Genomic DNA, 21,172 nt, shown 5'->3' with positions numbered 1-21,172 from the left:
ATCCTTTCATGTTTTTTCTTTTTTTAAAACAAGGAGTTACTTAAGAATATGTAGGGCTTTTAAATGTTCATACTGTTACAGATCAGATTTTCTGGGAAGCAGATTCTGAGATGGAAATTGCAGTGCAGGACTGCCATTAATTTTAAAGTGCTCTTGGGATCAGCACTTGTGGAAGCGAAGGGACAGAACAGGGTTTGGCAAAGGAAGTTGGACTCGGATGGTCCTGCTGAGTTGTTCCCAGTTGGGGTGAGGGGACCAGACCTCTATACCCCTCCTTTCTGTATCATTCAGCAACTGGATGTAGGTTGCCCAGGAAGGGGACATGACCTTGAGCAAGGCAGCTCTTTGCAGCTAAGGCAACTCCTGAAAAGAGTCAACCACAGAGAGCTGTATGCCAGCAGCACTCCCAAGGAGCTGAGGGAATAAATCATTCTTTCCAGAAGGGTCTGGTTAGCACAGTTCAACTACTACAAAAACATATAGTTTAACATTTTTTAGAATAATATGGGTTTTTTAAAAGATTTTATTTATTTATTTTTAGAGAGAGAATGGAGGGAGAAAGAGAGAGAGAAACATCAATGTGCAGTTGCTGGGGACCATGGCCTGCAACCCAGGCATGTGCCCTGACTGGGAATTGAACCTGCAATGCTTTGGTTCACAGCCTGCGCTCAATCCACTGAGCTATGCCACCAGGTAGTTTAACATTTTAACTAACTTGTGGTTGTTGATGTTTCATCTGTATAAGACATTTTCCCCATGAATTCAAATAATTTTTTTACTGAGTTTCATTGACTTCAGAGTATTTAATTAGATGTACATTCCAAAATGTACTTAACAGTCCTGTATTGTGAGACATTTAAATTGTTTGGGGGTTTTTTGCTATTATATACAGTGCTGCTACAAATATCCTTAGAGTTCAAATCTTGTAGAAGTAGTAGTAGTAGTCACAGAGGTAGTGCTGTTGTTATTGTCCATAGTTACTTTCTTAAGATGAACTTTTAAAATTACATGGAAATGTACATTTTGAAGCTATTGATATAGAGTGCTATTTTGGCTAACTTACTTCCACACCAGCAGTGTTGGAAAGTTTCTGTTTTTGTGCTTTCTAATTGATAAAGATCCTACCTCTATTTTTAACAGTTTGACAAGGTGGTAATAATACCTCACCATTGTTTTTATCCAATGATGTATGATTCAGATGAGTAGAAAAACAAATGACATTTCCCAGCCTAAAATTGTGGCACCAGTTCCTATGTGGCAAGAACAAAGAGTTGATGTCTAACAATTCTGGAAAGAAATCGTATTACTGGTAGAAGGAACCTTAAATACCACTTAGTCCACTTTCTGCAATTACCAAATGAGAAAGGGTGAAAGTGACTTTTTCAAAGTCACCTACCTACTAAATATTAACATTTACCAGAATTAGACCCATGGGCTCTACTCCACACCACTCCACCTTCTCCAATTTACTCGGGAAAGGAATGTGTCTTTCTCACTAGTTTACCAAAACCTCATCAAACTGTGGCATCTCTGAAACAGGAATTGATGAGCCCCTATGAAATAGTTCAGATTTTGTGCCTTATTCAAATCATATTATTTTAAAATCATGATAAATTTCTTGATTATGATAAATTTTCTTGATGACTGACTGTCTTATTCCAGGTTCTGCCATGTGATTACAGTGCCCGTTATCTTTGTGTCACGTGGCATTATGGCGAAGGACACCTCCAAAGGCAGATCATCTGGATCTGAATCCTGAATGCATCAGTTAGTAGTGACATACCCTAGGACAAGTTACTCTGTGCTTCAGTTTACTCATCTTTAAAATGGGCATGATATTTGTATCTACCTCACAGGGCTATTATGAGTAGTCAACCAGATAATTCGTGTAAATTGCTTAGGACAGTATAACATGTTGTGAAGGTTAGCTATTATTAATGAGTGTTTTACAAGCTGGGCCCTAGACACCTCTGGGGCCATCCAGGGGCAGATTGTCTAGGGTCAGAATGGTGTGTAAGTGCCTCTGGGTGCTGTTGTCCATGGTGCTGAATTACTGCATGATTGCCCATTAGGACATCGTTGATTCCGTGGAGTTGGTAGAAGAGGCACATGACTGCCCAGAGCCTTCCACAAACTCAATCCTGGGCTCCCAGCATGAACCATAAAATGAATCCTCGGGCAGTTTACAATCCTCCCAGGTATGAAAACGAGCAGAGACACCAGAGGGAGCATGGGCTTTGCATTCAGGCAGACATGGGTTTGAATGACGGCTCAGCTGCCTGCACAGGGTCTGATCCTAGGTATGTTGGCATAATAATACCTACCTTGAAAGATTACTCTAAGGATTATATTAATGAAGAACAGGTAGCAGGTTCTCAATAAATAGTGGTTATTTTTGTGTTGTTATGGGCAGCAGCAAGTGGAGAAGGGAAAAGAAAAGAAAACTAGAGAATGGGAGATCAGAGGATGTCAGAGAAGGAAGGGCAGGAGAATGAAGCAGAGAATGCTCAAGGGCCAGCTTGTCACAAGGTCTCCTGGCCCACAGGAACTTACCAACCTGAATGTGGTTTCACCCACTGTTCCAAACTTGAACGTTGTCTGTTTGGTGTGGTTTTGTCATGGTTACTGTTAAAACACATACACACAAGAGCACGTGCCACACCACTGTCACCACAGTACCTGGTACATTTCCAGTGCTGTCTTTTCTAGACCTGCCTGAGCCCCACACCATGCCTTGCAGTGTCTCTTCCTGGAAAGTTCTGTTTTGGACATAGAGATGAGCTGTGGTGAGAATAGAGCTGTCATTTTCTCACCACCTCAGATTTTTCTGTTTGTTTGTTTTTGTCCCTTCGCTTTCTGGTAGGAAACTCCTATTATCTGTTCTGTGCCCACATGAGATTATATTCATGGCACAAAATGTCCCAGGAGGAGTGTGAAAACATAGATTGAGATTGTAAAGAAAGGAAAATTCTGCAGGAAATATGCCATAACATGAGAATTTTAGGAGCTAGGCAGGATGACAGGGAATCAGAGGCCCCAGGCTTTTCAATAATGTTTTATTGCCTCAGCAAAGTGGAAATGATTTGGGAGATCCAGAATCCGTCTTCCTTAAGGAGGAGGAATCCCTTCAGGCATTCTAAGCTTCTCTTCTTAGCCCTGTCCTTTACATCAATATAAAGCAACTCTTGCAAAACACTGGCCAGCATCAGAATCTCCACAGCTCCTTAAAACAGATTGCTGGACGCCCCCGAATCTCTGTAGGTCTGGGATGGGTTCCAAGAATTTGCTTTTGTTACATTCCCAGTGATGCCAACACTGCTGGTGTGAGGACCACACTTTAAGAACCACTGATAAGAAATTTTACTTGCTATGACTCTCGTAAACATTATACAAGTAATTCTCATAACAGCCCTGTGAACCATGTATTACTGTTATTATTATCCCCATTTAGAGATGAAGAACAACTTGTTTAACGTCTTGTTACTGTAAGTGGTAGAATCAAAATTTGAATTCTGGTGTCTCATTCCAACACCCGACTTGTGCGTGATGCTGTGGGCAGAAGGCTCGCTCCCTGATGCTGGAGATGAGTCACCTTCCCCTGGTAGTAATTTTGTGAAGGAAATCTCCTCTCACAATCCTCTCCTGACACCAGTTCCTTAGCTGTGGAGTCCAGAATCAGGTCGCAGTGTTGCAATTTACAACTCCACTCCTTTAGCACCTCCACTGTAGCACCCCTAGTGACAAAGCCAAGTGAACATTCTCCCACGTTTTGAGAACAGTGAGAGGTGGCCCCAGGGCAAGAGCAGGTTTTTTTTGAAGTCTCGGGTTTTATCTTACACATCCTGCATATTTTTCAGTCTATTCCATTGTGTTTATGTTTTATATACTGTATGTTTTTCCCTTCAAATACTATTGGCTTTCCAAGAGCATGCCATGGTTTTTCCTCTGGCCTCCAATTTACCTTCAGGTTATAGAATGGGGCTTTCCACAGTTGTCTTATTGATGGTATCAGCACCCAGCACAGGGCCTGGCCCTTATGTACTCAATGCTTATTCATCTGGAGATGGTATGGTGAAAGGAAGGACAGTGGGATTTGGAACTAAACAAACTCGGGTCCAAACATCAGTTCTGTCCCTTATTCATTTTATAGCTATAAAGTGGGCATGAAAAATACATTCCTCACAGGTTTGGTGATTATTGTAGATGCAGTGTGCAAAGCACCAGATGCGCTATAGTCTATAAATGGAAACTGCTGCTCTTATTACCATATAATGATTCATTGCACGGATGAATAAATGAATGAATGACCCACACACAAGCTGCAATGGTCCTGGGCTGTAGACACTCCTCAGCCTGACACTGCCTGCCTGCCCACACCTAAGGCAGCCCCCTCAGGTAGCACATCTCTGCTTCTCCCAGGAACCTGCATGCCTCTCCTGGGTACCACCGCCCCCTCTCCCCGCCCTCCTCAACACACACACGGGCAGCTCTGTTCAGCCTAACATTTTCACAGCTCTCTGAGGGCAAGGATTCTTATGTTCAGGCTGAGACCACTAATGGGATGCAAAGTGCTCAAATATAAATTGTCTCTGAATTCCTATGGGTAGCACATAACCCCAAGACTTTTATTTTTATGTTTGTATAAGGACTATATGCTGGTAAGTTACTAAATGAGGTATTATGGAGTACTCATATTTGCTATTCATAAACTCAAATGAGCTCATTACTAAGTGTCCTGGGGCTCTAATTCAGTTATCTGTGAAGTCAGACTGCCTCTAAATGCTCAGCAACTACTGCCTCCTCATTCGGCCAGGTGGTTAGAATCCTGTGACTGGGGGAAAGTCACATTGTTATCATTGCAATGTCAGACTTGTTTTGAGTTGGTTGTGGTGTTCAGATACTGCTCTTCTTGCTTTCTAATTAGAAATTACAGTTCATTTAACTTCATCATTATCATATTAGTTTGTGGAGGATATTTGGTTAACCCAACAGCATGAAATGATACATAATTGCATCAAAGGTATTTAGGCCTCTAATTTTCCAATTACTAGGTTTTAATACAAGTTCAAGCATGAGTCAAGCATATCCTCTTGCTAAGCAGATACATATGTAATCTGCCCTCAAAAGTGCTTATGTAGTTGCTTTGGTGATTTATGACTGCATACCTAACTACCCTAAAACTTAGTGGCTCCATAGTTATTTTATTATTCTGCATGACTCTGTGCATCAGGACTCAAGTGTGGCTCAGCAGGGACAGGTCGTCTCTCCTCCCCGTCATGTCTACTAAGGCTGTAATATCCAAATGAGCTCCTTGTCTTCCATGCCCAGCACCACAGCTGGGATGGCTTAAGTGACTGAGAGCTGGCTGGAATGGTTTGACTGGGATCTCACATGGGGGAGCTTCAGGTCTCATCATCAGCTGGGTTGTCCTGTTCTCCTCCATGTAAAGTTAAGCCTCTCTCTGTTCACGTGGCCTCTCTGTCATCTCTGCAGCAAAATGGCTGAGGCTCTGCATGACAGTTCAATGTTCAGCTCCCAAGGACGTAAACGTAGAAGTTGTCAGGCCTTCTCAAAGCTTAGGCCTGACACTGTCCCAGTGTCACTTCTACTTCATTCTGCTGGTTAAAGCAAGTCACAGGCACAATGCAGACTCAAGGGGAAGGGACTAAAAAGGGCACAACTATCAGGAGGCATGGTTTCTGGGGCACCAGTAACCCTACTACAGTAGTGACAATTCACTGATGAGGTCAAGCAACTTATGTAACTCCCAACATGTTATAAGGTTAAGCATAATAAAGTGAATGTTATAAGCTCATAGATTATAGTTTATAGTTAATTAATATAGTTATTATCTTAGTAAAATGTGTGCACTGATTCATGTTTTTTATTATAAAATAAGTGACTCATAAATAACATTATCAATAATTTTATGTCAACTTGTGTCTTTTGTTCCTCTCCAATTCTTTCCTATCACCCAGTTCTTTTTCTGCTCGGACATGCAAACAGGTGTGGTAGAATCTTCTGCCGCATACAAATGGTCAGTCCGAAAGGTTCAGAACCACCTTTCTAGTGGTCAAGAAGTGAAGCTTTAGAGATATTGTAGCAGCTAGAGCTACAAAGTGGGCAGGATGCTATTTTCACCCTGAAGAAACTCAGAGTCTCCTAGGGCCATTGCAGTCAGTACCATCATGGAGAAAAGCCCAAGGAGCTATTGGAGAGCAGAGAAGATATGCCCACATACTGTGGACAATTAAAGGGAGCTTCTTAGAGTAGGTGATGCTTGAACTGAACTCCAAAGCCTGCATAAGAGTGACAGAGTTGAAGAAGGATCAGTAGGAGCAAAGGCCCAGAGATGGGGCAGTTATCAAGATGTGACTCCTCACAAGTCTGGCAAGAGTGGGGTTTTTATCTCTCTAGCTTTTAGTCATTCTTATCTTTTAAAAATATGCTCATTATGGTTTTGTTATAAATCATCAGATGCACACAAATAAACTCCCCCAATCTGATGCCATATTCATGAATTAATGTTTTTATGAGAGCAAAGAGGAGATGAAGAGGTGTTTGTTCCTGGATAATTGGCTATGGCTGATTCATTCAAATGAATAGAGACCTGGGGTGCAATTCAATACCCATTGAATTTGCCGTCTTCCTCCTGACTTAAGATTTCCATGCTGACATCTGTTCAGAACAAATAGAGTTTGATCCAGTATATGAAATTGCAGAGCTAAAAAATAAGCCAGAAGCCATTATTCCCACCCCCTCATTTTATAGTCAAGGAAACTGAGGCCCGGGGAGCTGCAAGTATTGTGCAGAGTGGAATAGCTGCAGGGACAGAAAACACTCTTCTTCCATCCAAGCCTGACAATATCTAATCTGAGTGTTATTTAGAAAACGCTATTACATTTTTTTTCTGTCAGAAAAGATGTTCAGGGTGGTAATAAAATGACTGTTCATTCTGTCAAGAGGATCTAAGACAGGAGTGTTAGGGCAGGCTGATGAAAGGGAAATGCAGGTGATGTCAGCAGGAGCAAGCCCTCTTGTATGGTAGCTGTCTTCTCTATCAAAGGCCAGAGAACTGGAGGGGGCCTTCGTGGGAGAGCCTGGTCAGCAGGTACCGTTTACAGAGTCAGGCGGCACTGCAAGCCTCTCACCTTCCCTGACAGAAATAAAGAATGGTGCAGCTCCATTCACCAGGAAGTTGAACACTGAGCTACAGTGGAGCACAAGTGATGATAACATGAACATTTGTTGAGTTAATGCAACATACATCTTTTTATCTTGTTACCCCTCCTCAGTTCCTTCAGGAATCTTTTCCCGCTCCCCTGTGCCTGGTCCAGACACATTAGATGGCCCATTATTCCCAGTGCATAGCTGCGCCACTACTGTTACTGCTTGGGTGCTAATTATTGGGTTGGCCAAAAAGTCTATTTAGTTTTCTCTGTAAAATAAAAGACACATTTTTCATTTTCACCAATAACTTTATTGATTTGGATATTTTTAGTGTGTCGGCTATCTCCCATGTGGTTTAATGTTTATGGTTCTCAATTAACATCTTGATTTGATTGCTATCAACTTCAACTAGTCTATTCAACCATGGAGCATAATCCAGTGAGAAATCTCCAGCATGGGACTTCGCAAACCACTTTTGACACGTTCAGTCACAGCACCTTCTCCATACACTGCACAAATTTTTTTCGTGTGTGTGTTTCAACCTTTCTTGAAATAATAAAACATTATATGCCAAAAGTGCTGCTTATTTTCTTCCATTTTCAATATTAAAATGGCTGCATAAATATTCACCAATTTAGATAGGTTTTTTTAATGCACACTGGTATAACAACTGTCACCATACAATCTAACAAAATTGTTCTGAATGAAGTTAAAGACAACTAAGTGCTACTAAAACACTTTATGGAAAACAACAAATGAAATTTTTGGCCAACCCAATATTTTTGGGGTGTCTGTTTCTAACACAAGACCATCAGCTACCATAATAAATACAGAGGATCTAAGGGAACACAGCTGAGAGAACAACTTAGTTTTCTCAAAGAGTTCAAAAAGCTATAGAAAAAAGTGGAACCAGATATATGAGTAGTGGTTTGTCATGGGAAGGCAGGAGGGTAAGCATCCCAGATAGATTAAAGGCATGATGTGTTTGTTAGTCCATTAACTAATGTTTATGAGATCCTACCATGTGCCATGCACATTGCCACATGCTAAGAGTAGACAGTAGGTTGATTTGGCTGGGATGTGGAGCATGTGGGGCAGGAAGTAATTGGGGTGAGGATGGGGAAATGAGCTTTTCCAGAGATAAAGAATCTTCTCTAACTGGCAAAAGAACCTGCTCTTTATCCTGGAGGCCAAGAGAGTCCTCTGAAGGACTTAAGCAGTTAAGTGTTGGAGTCAAATTTGGCTCTAAATGAAGAAGATATTTATGATTAGTTATGGAGTGTTTCACAGGATACATTGTTAAATGAACAAAACAATGTGTGAAAGACAATCCATACATAATGTGCTATTTTTTGTGTAAGAAAGAAGGAGAAATAAGAAAATACCAATGAATCTGCTCGCTGATGCAAAAATAAACACAGAAAAGCTAAACTGGAAACCAGAAGGAGTGAGGAGGGATAAGGTGGAAAAGGGAATGGAAACAGAGTGAAAGAATGGAGAAAATAAATGCTTCTCTGAGAATAACTTCTTATAAAGTTCTGACTTTTGGAAACATACTGAAAAAGAATTGATGGGAATAAAGAAAAAAACCCTAAAGTGAAATGCCAACAGAAATTAATGGGAGTGGGAAAGAACTAACCCAAATAACTTTAAAAACAGTATTTTGAGAATGTGCTGTTGGCTAAAGACAAAAGAACCATAAAGAAATCTTCTGCTCCATTTTCTTTTCCACAGGGATGTGGCGGCTGCAGTTCTGAAACAACTTCCTGTGTATCTCAGGACTGAGCAAATAAGTACATTGTACATTATGGAAACGATGTTGTTGTTTTTTTTTTTTGAGAAGGCAGTTTAAAAACATGGAACAAGAGGAAGGCTACAATTGACATAGTAGGGTTGGGCTGTACTTGGAAATATGAGTATGAACTTGGGGTTTTTTAACATAGATGGATAGACAGGTAGGTAGGTAGATAGATAGATAGATAGATAATAGATAGCCAGAGATGAGATGTGTGTGTGTGTGTATACACATACTTTCATGTATTTCCTAAATCTGTCCCTGACAGGACTTAGAAGCGATGACCACAACTAGTGCCCACACATTGGTTTCAAATACCATTCTCCACTAAAAGGAATCAGGGCTTGGGAAATGACTGATATTAGGACTAAGACTGAGGAAGGACAAGATAAGCCTGAAACATTTTGTAGTCCCGGAAAATAAAAATATGCTCAAAGAATGATGGAACTATGTCTGGAGAAGAAAGAACCACTTCAAATGAACTTTCACTGATCAAATCTGGGACAACTCAAGAATCAAAACACATAATGATAGTAATGAACTATAACCCATTGAATAACATCAGAAGTCATTAATATAAATAAATGTATACTATCTAAATACAATGTACATTTATACATATTTATAGAAATATTATTTGTATATTTATAAATTACATTTGTATTTTACATATTTATTTATACTGTATATAGTATTTATAGTATAAATTAAAATATTTTTTAAATTGATATAAAAATAAAGAAGAAAAACTCTTCCTAACAGTAGAATCCCAACTAATAAATCTAGAAGGAACAATGGAATTAGGAATTCACTATCATTGTAATAATTAATCCTGGCAAGCACCATCAGTGGATGCTAAACTAGTGGATAAGAGTTTGATGAGCAATCACTAAATTACCACAACCTGGAGCAGGATAAGATCAAGTTCAGAAATCTTTGGCACAACAGAGACTTTGTGTTTACCCAACTGCTTGTCAGCTGGTTGTTTAAGTCATAATGCTGTACTGTGTTTGCAAAAGGATAATAACAATCATTATTTATTGAGTGCCCACAGTGTGATAGGCATTGCGCTAGGTGGGGTTTGGGGATAGGGTTTTTTGCATATATTAACTCAGTTAACTCTAACACTAACTCAGCAAAATTTATTAGTATTTTCACTTTTGAGATAAAGAAGCCAAGGTTTAAGAAACCAAAAAAAGGTCTAAAGTTAAATAGCTACAAGAGTCATAGCCAAGATTCAGGTCTCCTGCCTTCTGGTTTTGAGTTCCATGGTGTTCCATCATGTCGTCTGTCTCTGGGCCCTCTTAGAGCTCTGAGCTTCTGAAAGTATGCAGAACAATATATCAGAGAGGCGTTCTTATACAAAAGCACTGGGGGGCTCCTTCTTTCTCCTCACCGTATCCACTAAGTGCTTTGCCTCATCTTTGTCATCTAAAAATAGGGAAGACAGTGCTACTTTACATGGTTGTTGAGGATTACATGAGATAACATATGTAAAGCATGCAACACAGTGTAAAATAAGTGTTCAGCAGCAGTGGTAATACCAGTTGTGATGTTAAGTTCCCTGGGATGATGGAAAATGTTTTTAAAGGTCACTCCTCAATTTTGGACTGAAACAACAATCAGATCATAAACAGCTCTGTGTACCATGAAAAGATGATTACATTTTATTGTATAGGCAAAGGAAACCACTGAAGAGTTTTATTACCCAAAGAGATATGATCTGGTTGGCAATTTAGAGCCGGGCAAAGGGAGGAGAGCAAAACTCAAGGCAGGGAGACCAAGAGGAGGCTGTTGTCAGAGACCAGGAGAAAAAAGGTGGGGGTCTGAGTTAATGAACCGGCCAGTGTGACGGAGAGGAGGGAACACACAGTGGACAGTCACACTCTGGGGCTGGTGCCAGGGGTTTGGCAGGAAAGAAAGGGGGAGGTGCTCCAGCTGAGTACTGGCTCCTCTCAGGGCACAGCCAGAATGCAGATGAGAAGCAGGTTGTGGGCCTGGGAAAGTGCCGATTTGGAGTGCTTTGGGACATAGGAGTCACCGTGACAGTTGTAAATTCAGATCGGAGTGGAGAAAGAGTGCAGGACCCTAGCAGTATGACAGGAAGTCATTGAATCTGTGGAGGAGGATGAGAGCTTTCAAGGAGGTGATGTAGAGGGAGGAGAAGGCTCAGGATGGTATTCTGGAAACACCTAATATTTAATGGTAGAAAAGAAGAGGCAGAAAGAGATGGAGGAGGAACACTCAGAAAGATGAAAGAGGCTCATGAGGGTTGTTTTCTGCCATGACAATGTTTGCAGAGAGAGCAAATGAAGCAAGGAAGGCCTGCAAGGTGCTATTGGATTTGGCAATTAGGGAGCTGGGGACTTTGGTAAGAGCAAGTGCCAAGAAGCAGAATCCAGCTGGTCAGTGGATTCCGGAGAGAACTGGACTTTTTAAGGACAGAAACTAGAACTTAGATGCTCCGGGGTACACAGGCATCTCACTCCCTTGTCATGCATTCCCACCTACTCTTGGAGAGCTCTGATCGGTGAAAGGTCTTCTTTGCATAGCCCAAATCTCCCTCCAACATCTTCCCTCAGCTGTAGTTTAGCCTTGCAGGTTCACTCCTCCAGAAAACTGCACAAATTGGCCTACAGCCCCTCCACCGTTCCTCATATGCTCCAGGCTCCCCAGACTTGCCTTGAAGTCTGAATCTCCATAATGGGTCCTCTCTTACTGAAACTGGGCTTGTGCTTTGGTAATAACAGTCTTTAATGTGTCCTCCTATTAGGCTGGTGTCTTTTTGACATTTTTTTAACCTCAACTCAGAATAAGAAATACATTTTACATTATGATTATTATACACATGTTTATATAACTGAAAGGAGGTAGACTCTTATTTTCAACTCCATTCCACTTCATTCCATTCTTTCCTCATCTATTTCATGTTATTAAGTGCTGGCCTGGCCCACCACATTAATCTCCCAGCCCACTAAACTGATTCAGTGACTGGCGATAAGAGCCGCAGAGCTAGGAGGGGCTCAAAGAAAAAGATGTTAAGTGTTTGTCTGAATCCCTCCCCCTCTCCTCCCTCAGGATCTTCTGCACTGGTGCCCACAGGCCTGTCCTCTGATTGCTATTTTTTTTTTTTTTTGTAGTACTGAGAGGAAAGAGAACTGCTTCAGTCACTAGGAAGTTAGCCAGCCTTGGGGGGTATTTGAATTTCCAGAGTGACTCATCAGAGGAAGTTCAATGGTGGAATTTAGAAGTCAGTGGAAGAGAGAGTGGCTCACCTTTCAAATCACCCACGTAGGCCACTGTACTTGCACTTTCACATGGGGCACACAGTAGCCTGAGGCATTTTCATGCCTTGAGGATGTCCTTAGTTGTCTCTACTACCACCTTCTGTGGGAGACATTTAAGATTTCCCAGAGCTTAAAAGTATGGCCACCTACTTCCACAGGCCACCCATCCCCACCCTCATCAGCCACTCGTCTGGAGTCCTGCTGGTCTGGTCTGTGTCCACTTCAGACCTCCCTGAGGAAGCACCCTTCCCTTGAGAACCATTACCTCCTAAAACCTTTCAGCAAAGAAAATTTGGAAATTTTTTAAATAAGAAAAGATGGCTATGTGTTCAAACACTCACATTCACCATGTCTTTTCTATTTCTTCCCAGGAAAAGCAAGGATTTCTGAATTCGCCTTGACTGCAGATAGGATGTTCCCTGAGGAATAGCAGAGGCCTTCACTCACCTGCTGGGAGGTGCCCACCGCTGCCGCAGACACTTGGGTCCTCGACGCCTCTCCCGAAGGGCTTGTCCATCACATACCTGCAATGAGCCGGGTCCTGGGCTGGGCCACGGTTTCACCCTGGTGAACAAAACTCCATCCTCAGCCTCAAGTGTTCGTATCCAGCTTCAAGATGAGTGAAGAACGCTGGGTCTCCCTCGCTCCTGAAGAATTTGACCAACTCCAGAAATATTTAGAATGTGAGTAAATTAATTGACCCATCTGGGGTGGGATTTCTTCTTGGTTGGGGAGAACATTTCTGGAGAGCAGAGCAGAAGGCCACAGAGAATAAAGTCACACCTGACAGCTTATATTTTCTTTTCTTCTTATTTTTTATCCTCTCCTGAGGATATATTTATTGATTTTTTTAGAGAGTGGAAGGTAGGGGGAGAAAGGGAGAGAGAGAGGGAGAGAGAGAAACATTGATGTGAGAGAGAAACACCAATCAGTTGCCTCCTGTAGGCATCCCAACCAGGGGTCGAACCCTCAACCTAGGTATGTGCCCTGACCGAGAATTGAACCCACAACCTTTCAGTGTATGGGGGATGCTCCAACCAACTGAGCCACCCATCCATGGCAGCTTATATTTTCTTAAAAACACAGAATTAATGTCTTAAGCATAAAAACAATGATCTTTACAGTTTATGAATGATGCATTCTTAGGTATTTGGAATATACAGGAAAAAAAAAAAAAGAATAAGTTGGAAAAAATCACAGCTAAACTCTGGGCACATTTTAGACACACCCCTTCTGTGTTCATTGCTCCCTGTGGCTGAGTTCCTGAATCTACCTTTTCTTGTAAGCCTGCATTTTCCACCCGACATACTTTGTAAATATTTCCTCAGGTCATTAGAACCTCTTCAGAGCATAATTCTGAAGGACTGCAGGCTGCATGGTCACAATGTTAACCGTGTGCTCTAACATACACTCTGTTTGGACTCATCTTTTTTCAGAGTAAGATACAGAATTCTGATGCATATCTGTTTCTTGACTTTGTTCTGGAAAAGTCTGGGCTTTTGAGTGGGGCTCTTGGTTTCATTCGTTACACCCAGAAATAATTTCAGTGCATCAAGACACAGGGGCGACTACACCCACATTCACAAGCTGGCACCCAGCTGTCTGCCCTCATTGCCCCCCTGCCCCCCAGGCATCTCCTGGCTGGCAACAGGAATTTCCCCTGGCTGTGGCAGAATGCCAACTGACTTCTGCACTCTGCACACACAGAGTGACCATCATGATTGTGCATTGGCATCACTTTTTAACCCTCTGTCTTCAGAGCTCTCACCTGCACTGCTGGTCCTACCCCTTTGTTCTAAATCACCTCTCCCTTCACAATAATTGTGCTTTTGTAAATCACTAGGTCTGCAGCATGCTGACCTGCCCTACAGAGCTTGCCCAGGTCACCTTATGAAGCCCGTTGGGCAACCTGCCCCCCTCCCACAAGGCAGACACCCCAGTCCACATCACTGGTCTGGGAGTCAGAAGATCAGGCTCAGTGTCAGCTCCAGCTCTTGCTTTTTGTGATTTGATAGCTTTAAAAGCTTTAAACCATCTGGGGCCTCAGCATCCTCTTCTGCAAAATGACAGAGTTGGACTAGATGATCTCTCCCTATGGTTCCTGGCCCAAATACTCCCCAGGGTCAATAGGAGTTCTGCAACTTACTGGCCAGTCTCTCTCCTGGTACACTGGAGCCCATGGCCTCTTGTCCAACCTCAATGGATTTAGAGAAACTCAATAATGTACTGACAAGGAGCAAGGTGTTGCCCTCCAGGGTAAACTCCATTTAATTCAGTCTGTTCTGTAGATCAGCAAAGTACCGGGCCCTCTCGAGGATGAAAAAGAAGCACAAAGGAAAGGCTTATCCTTGAGGAATCAGAAGCTTGTCACAGAGTCAGAAGTGTGCTCCCGACACCAGCAGAGAACAGATTTAAGGCAGAGGGCAAGGACTGTAGCTGAGGTGGCTAAACTGAGGGCATGTACGAGGAGGGAATTGAAGCCAGCAAAGATTGGTATGGGAAGGTGTATTCGTTTTCTGGGCTACTGTGACAAAGTACCACAATCTGGGTGGCTTAGAACAACAGAAAGTGTCTCACAGTTCTAGAGGCTAGAAGTCCAAAGTCAAGGTGTGGGCACGATTGGTTCCTTCTGAAGGCTGTGAGGGAGGATCTGCTTTAGGCTCATCTCCTTGGCTGTCTTCTCCTTTTGTCTCTTCACAGGCATTTTCCCTGTATATGTGTCTTAGTATTCAACACCCTGGCTGGTGTGGCTCAATGGATTGAGTGCCAGCCTGCAAACCAAGAGGTCGCCGGTTCAACTCCCAGTCTAGGACACTTGCTTGGGTTGCAGGCCAGGTCCCCAGTAGGGGGAGCACAAGAGGCAACCACACATTGATGTTTTTCTTTCTCACTTCCTCTGTCTAAAAAGAAATAGTCTTCAAAAAAGGAAAATACAAATTTCCCTTTTTATATGAACATAGTCATATTGGAATGGACCCACCCTACCAAAGTGTGACCTCATTTTAACTTTTACATTTGCAATGACACAACTTCCAAATAAAGTCACATTCTAAGGTACTAGGTGTTAGGACTTTGACATATAAATTGTGATGGTGTGGATACAACTTAACCCATAACAGAGGGTTTCGCTGGGTGAATTCTCTGAAGGAAAGACATTTTAAATTTGACTTGTAGATGGTGGGAGGACAGGAAGTAGAAACGATGGAGGCAAAGGTAGAGGGACACAAAGGGAGGCATATGTGGGGGTAGTAAGGAGAACTTCTGGGCTAGATGTAGAAGGGAAGTAGGGGGTGGGGAGGAGGACATAAGAGAGATGGGGAAAGCAGACAGCTTTGGCCCTGCATGGCAAAGCGTGGCCTGTTGACCAAGGTGGCAAAATTGAGAGCCATGAATTTGGTGGCTGTATGCAGAGTGGCCTGGTCGAGGAAGCTGCCAGTTCAGGGAGGTCTGGCAGCAGCCTTTGGATGAAATCTAGTCTAGCTAAGGAACAGAACTAAGATGATGAATGTGGCAATGAACAAATGCTAATTTGTGGAAAATTGCAGTGGAAGTCTCATCAAAACTTATGGAACAAAAGGAAGCCAACAAAGATACCTCAAAGCCTGTGAATCTGTGGGAAATGGCAACATTAGGATGCAGGGGTTGGTGGGGATGGTTTGGTAATGTTGATTTTGAGATGATGATGACAGACGTCCACTTATGCATTCATATCTGTCAGGCTCCAGGGAGCCAGCAATGAATGAGAAAATCCTGCTGTGGAGAGCTCACAGCCCAGTAGGGGGCGACAGACAAGACTCAAACAATGATCAGTGTGATAGGTGCTGAGGAGTGGGGAGCACAAAGGAGGAGATCTAGCCCAGCCAAGGGGGCTGCTTCCAGACTCCAGAATCACTAATAGGAGGGAGGATGGGGAGGACGTTCCAGGCAGAGGACGTGACTTGGGTAAGGTAGCAAGGTGAGAAAGTCATCAAGGTAGCTTTCAAGAACTGCAAGCAGTTCCAAGGCTGGGGACCTATAGAGTCCATGTTGGTGGGTAGCATGGGGGGAGTCAGGGAAAGAAGTGGAAAAGTAAGTAGGACCCTATCCTGAGAGATGCTACTTTCTGAGTGGGAAATCCTGTGGGCCTCAAAAAGGTAGGTGGTAGGGTTGGGTGGGCATGAAGGGTTAGACTACAGCTCTGACTCAGGAATCCTTGTGTGGAGACAGCAAGGAAAGAAAAAAAAGTAAGAATAAAGACACTTCAGAGAACAAGAAAGTGAGGAAAGAACTGAGAGGATGGAGATCTTGATTTAGAATATGCCTACTATTGGGCGTCAGAAAAGGGAAAAGAGTTAGTAGGAGACACAAAGAGAAAACCCAGCAAGACAACTAGTGAACAAGAGTACAGGGTTGAGGGAGCTAGGGGACCGAGGGGTCCAAAGGTGGCAAAGCCGTTGAAGAGGAAGGGGGTAAAAAGAAACCAGAGTATCTGGTAGGAAGTAGCCCCTTTGTGGTTTGGTCTTTGCACCACCAGCTTTGTCCTTCTCTGACCCTTCCTCATTTTGTCCATGTCCTAGGACTAGATGAGGTGTTTTGACACCATTGTTCTAACAGTTCCTGGAAAATGATTAATCTCAGAGGAAACCCTGAAAAAGGCACTTATACCAATTTTAGACACATTCTGGTGTTCAGTCAGATTGCATTGCCATAGCAACTGCTCTTCCATAACCACATGAACAGGAATAACCAAAGTGGACAGCCTGAGAATTGATAACTTTCCCCACAGGGTTTACTAGGTAGGACAGCCCAAAGATTTGAAAACAGGTGTCTCTTGCTGTGTTCTGTTTATATAGCAGAAACACTGTACCTTCTTTGGTGGCCTTTTATTGCAGGAGAAGCCATGTTAAACTGCCCTTGGAGACATACATATTTATTTTATATGTATACATACATACGCACATGTATGTGTATACCTATGTATATAATTGGTGATAAGCTTAATGTGAATCAGTAGTCAAAAAAAATGTGATACTAAGAAATTTTTTGTTACAAAATAAAAACAAGTGTAAAAATTTTGAAAAACCAGAAGATGAAACTTAAAGCTACCTATAATCCTATCTCCAGTGATAACCACTAATATTATATAAAAAGTATATATTTTAGGCTATTTGTATGTTGTTTTCTTCACCCTAACAACATGCTTCAGGCATCTATTCCTGCATCAAAACAACATCAAAACTAAGTGAGTTAAAGCAACCACTGTGTTTTTTCCCGTGCATCTAAACAGGGCACAGGAGGGATGACTAGCCCCTGCTCCACAGTGTTTGGGGCCGGGTGGAGATGCCTCACGTGGTCCAGCAGGGCTCTTCACTCACATCTGGCTCCCCAGTGGTCCCCCAGGGGGGCTTCCCCTGCCGGGGCTTTCTCCTTTCCCAGGACCTCTCCATGTTGGCCTCTCTTCCCACCAGGGTAGCCTGGACTTCTTACATGTGGCTCTGGGCTCCATGGGCGTAAAAGTGGCAGCTGCCAGGCCTTTTTAACACCTCGGCTCAGAGGTTCTCAGTGGAACTCTCTCCACATTACATAGGCCACAGCAGTGCCGGGCCTGGCCCAGATTCAATGTGGTAAAGGAAAGGACTCCGCGTCTTGGGAGAATGACTCACACGGGGAGGGGGAAGGCTGATGACAGCCAGCCTCGGAGACTAGCTAACACACAATATACTGTGTCATGTGTTCCCATACCACGCCGTACTTTTCAGAAATATGGTTTTTAGTGTTTGCAGAGATTTCTTTTGAGTGCATATACATTTTATTTAACCAAACACCTGATTGTGATCTTAGAATGTATTAATATTAATAGATTCGCTGTGCCTAGTAAGGTAAACTGATATCCACATTCTCTCCTGCCCTGATCAGACCTGTCTAGAGAACTGAATTTATTTCTGAGACCACACTTTACCACGGATAGGAACAAACTGTAACTATTGATAGCAGTGCCACCTGAATGGTGAGGAGCCTCACAGCCTGGAATGGCTGAAAATACTATGCATATGTGCTGGAGAAGAGCAGACTCAGGGAAAGGTGAAAGCAGGTTAATTTTATTAAAATAGCTACAGTGCTATTGTGGGGAGGAGGTGTTAAGCTAATTTTAAATCGCTTCAAGAAGCAGCCCTAGGACTAACAAGAGGAAATCATTTAAAGAAAGACTTTAGTTTAAATTAAGAAATACACTGGTTCCTAATGGCCACACCTTCCCAAGATGAAGCAGAATTGACTTCAAAGCAACTGAATTTTTTCCCCTTAGAACTGTGTGGGCAGTGTTGGCGGAGACACTACGGAGGAGATTAGAGCATCAGATGTCTGTTGATTAAATGACCTTCATTAGCCTTTCCAGTATTTAGTTTCTTTTTGCAATCCTTTTTATTCTTTCAATTAGAGTTGACATATAATATTATATGAGTTTCAGGTATACATCCCAGTGATTAGACATCTTATAACTTACTAAGTGATCATCCTGATAAGTCTTATACTCATCTGACACCATACAGTTATTAGAATATTATTGACTGTATTCCCTATGCTGTACTGTACATCCCTGTGACTGTTCTGCATTTTAAGAGGTTGTTTTTCAACCTCAGGGGACATGAGCACATGGGGATTCCTCCTACTGACCCTGCCCCTAACAGCTTCAAACATATAATTGGCTTGTTGTCCTTCTAATCCTGATATTTGGGTGGAGGGGATATATTCCCAGTTTTTTTTAATAATTTATCAAAAACAGGAACTACCAGCTTATTCAGAAAAAGAAAAATGGTAAATCATCAATTTGGATTTTAATTCTCTAAGAAATTAAACCAAAGATGTGCTGCACCTGCTAGTGGTTGCTTAATTTTGTAGATATTTTAAACCTGGGAAACACCTTAGACACTATTAAATCCAACTCCTATCCATTTTACACATGAGAACACTAAGTCCAGAAGACCTCAGTGACTTGCCCAAGGTCACCCAGAATAAGAGTTAGAACCAAAGTTCTCAATTCCAGGTCAGATTCAATTTGCTTTAATTTAGTTTCAACAAATTAAACAAAACAGTACCCATGGGAGCTCAATCTTCAACCATATATGGGTTAAAATATATATATATACACACACACACATCAATTAAATTATAATAAAGCAACATTCTATCATACATTTAAAGAGAATGAATCTGTAAATTGTGCTATTCAGAAATATATTTCATTCAAATCATATCAAGGCAAGGCAAAGTTTCTGACTTTAAAATGTATGTAATTTACAGCTCAAAATTCAGACCTGTCAATGTTAATATGGGCGTCAGCGAAAATGTTTAGGACTGATTTATAGAACAATGGAAGGCTGTAAGTAAGCTTCCTTGAAACCTTGCTACTGAATTTGCAGGAGGGTATGAGTTAGTCAAATGTTCATGGGGTCCTGGGCCCACAAAGGGCTCTGCCCACATCTCTTTCAACGCAACTGGCCTTCTTTCCAGTAGTGATGACTGGACTCTGCCCACAGACTCTGTGCACAGGGAGAGACTTCTACGGAGCAATGGCTGTCACATATGAACATGCCCATGAATCTCCCAGAGACCTTGTTAAAGTACAGTTTCTGAATCAGCAGGTCTGGGGTAGTTCTGAGACTCTACATCTTGAACAAGCTCCCAAGTGATGCTGATGCTGCTGGTCCAAGGACCACACTTTTAGTTGCAAGAAAGTACCAGTTGTCTGATCCATTCCTCCACCTTCATTTGGAATATGATTCATGAGGCCAAATTATTTGGAGAAAGGTGGGAAATTTTACAAACTGACAATACAAATTTTACTCATACAAATAAGCCATACCAGCCATTCAGATCATTTATGGTAAATCAGAAAATCTTAGTATCCCAAAGAGGGTTTTTGGCCCAAATTCCCTCTGCTTCAGTGTGAAGTCTTTTTCTCTTATTCTCCATACAATACTGTGGCAGAGCCAGCACTTCCACAGGTTTCCTGCCAGTCATTAACTCAGTGAGTCTCGGTGGTCCTCAACCTTAAACAGCACATTGGAGATACCTGGGAGGCTTTAAACACTTCTGATGCCCACACCCATACAGCCCTGCACCCTTGCACCATTTTGTCATAACCCATAGGCATCAGACTCTGACATTAGTAGTGTTGAAAGCTCCTCAGGTATTCCAACATGCAGCCAAGGTAGACAACTGCTGGCCTACCTTTTCTCTCTATGCCCCTGGACAAATAGGACAAGCATGGCGAGCCCCATCCCTTTTCTAGCCCTCATTCATTCCATAAATCTTTGTGGAACATCAATTTTATGCCAGGAAGTGGGCTACAGGCTGGGGAGAAACAGTGAACTGGAAAAGAAGTGTAACTGGAAGAATGTACTGATGCCTAGGAAACTGGATCTTCACACACATGCTCCTGATATTCTGCTCTGGGGCCCGATTCAACCTGGCTGAAAAGGTGGGCCTGCTGATGCAGCGCTCCTGGGCCTGGCATCTCCGTTTTTCCAGGGCCCCTGAAAATCCTCCTTCTTGCTTTTGTGCCTCTCACTGTGTTCTTGGCTCCCTGGAATACTTAGAAAACCTATATATCTGAACCTTCATCAGAAAAAGGAAAGTCTAGTCAGTCATTTGTTTCTCCTCATGTGCCAACTTTCCTTCCCCCTCTCTCTGTGTCTTTCCCTCCAGGGGCTGAGAGTCGTTTATGGTCTTCTCAACCTGTAAAATATCTAGCCTCATCATCATGTTTGTTTATTTTTGTATTTTTGTTGGGTTTTTTTCCCATGTTGTCACAGGCCAGCCTTACTAGTCAGCCTCAGATATACAGGAAGGTTACCTAAAGTCTGCTCATCAAAAGTGAGGTCCGTGCACCTATTGGACATAATTGATGTTACCTAGATTCTTATTTGAAGTGCAGAATCTC

At 42.4% G+C, this 21,172-nt stretch overlaps 1 protein-coding gene across 8 annotated transcripts in view; it reads left to right on the top strand.

Moving 5' to 3' along the window:
* Window positions 1-21,172, top strand: part of DGKG (diacylglycerol kinase gamma) — a 191,869-nt gene that overhangs the window by 22,565 nt on the left and 148,132 nt on the right. For all 8 annotated transcript variants that reach the window (XR_004901302.1, XR_004901303.1, XR_004901305.1 and 5 more), the window contains exon 2: window positions 12,624-12,935. Coding sequence is in view for 2 of the 8 variants with exons in the window: in XM_036017811.1 (XP_035873704.1) it covers window positions 12,869-12,935 (67 nt within the window). In the remaining 6 variants the exon portion in view is untranslated. The remainder of the gene's footprint in view (window positions 1-12,623; window positions 12,936-21,172) is intronic.

Source organism: Phyllostomus discolor, chromosome 2 (assembly GCF_004126475.2).
Source record: "Phyllostomus discolor isolate MPI-MPIP mPhyDis1 chromosome 2, mPhyDis1.pri.v3, whole genome shotgun sequence".
NCBI classification, from domain to species: Eukaryota; Metazoa; Chordata; class Mammalia; order Chiroptera; family Phyllostomidae; genus Phyllostomus; species Phyllostomus discolor.
The sequence above is the reverse complement of the archived record's forward strand: the minus strand, read 5'-3'. Positions and strand labels throughout refer to the sequence as shown.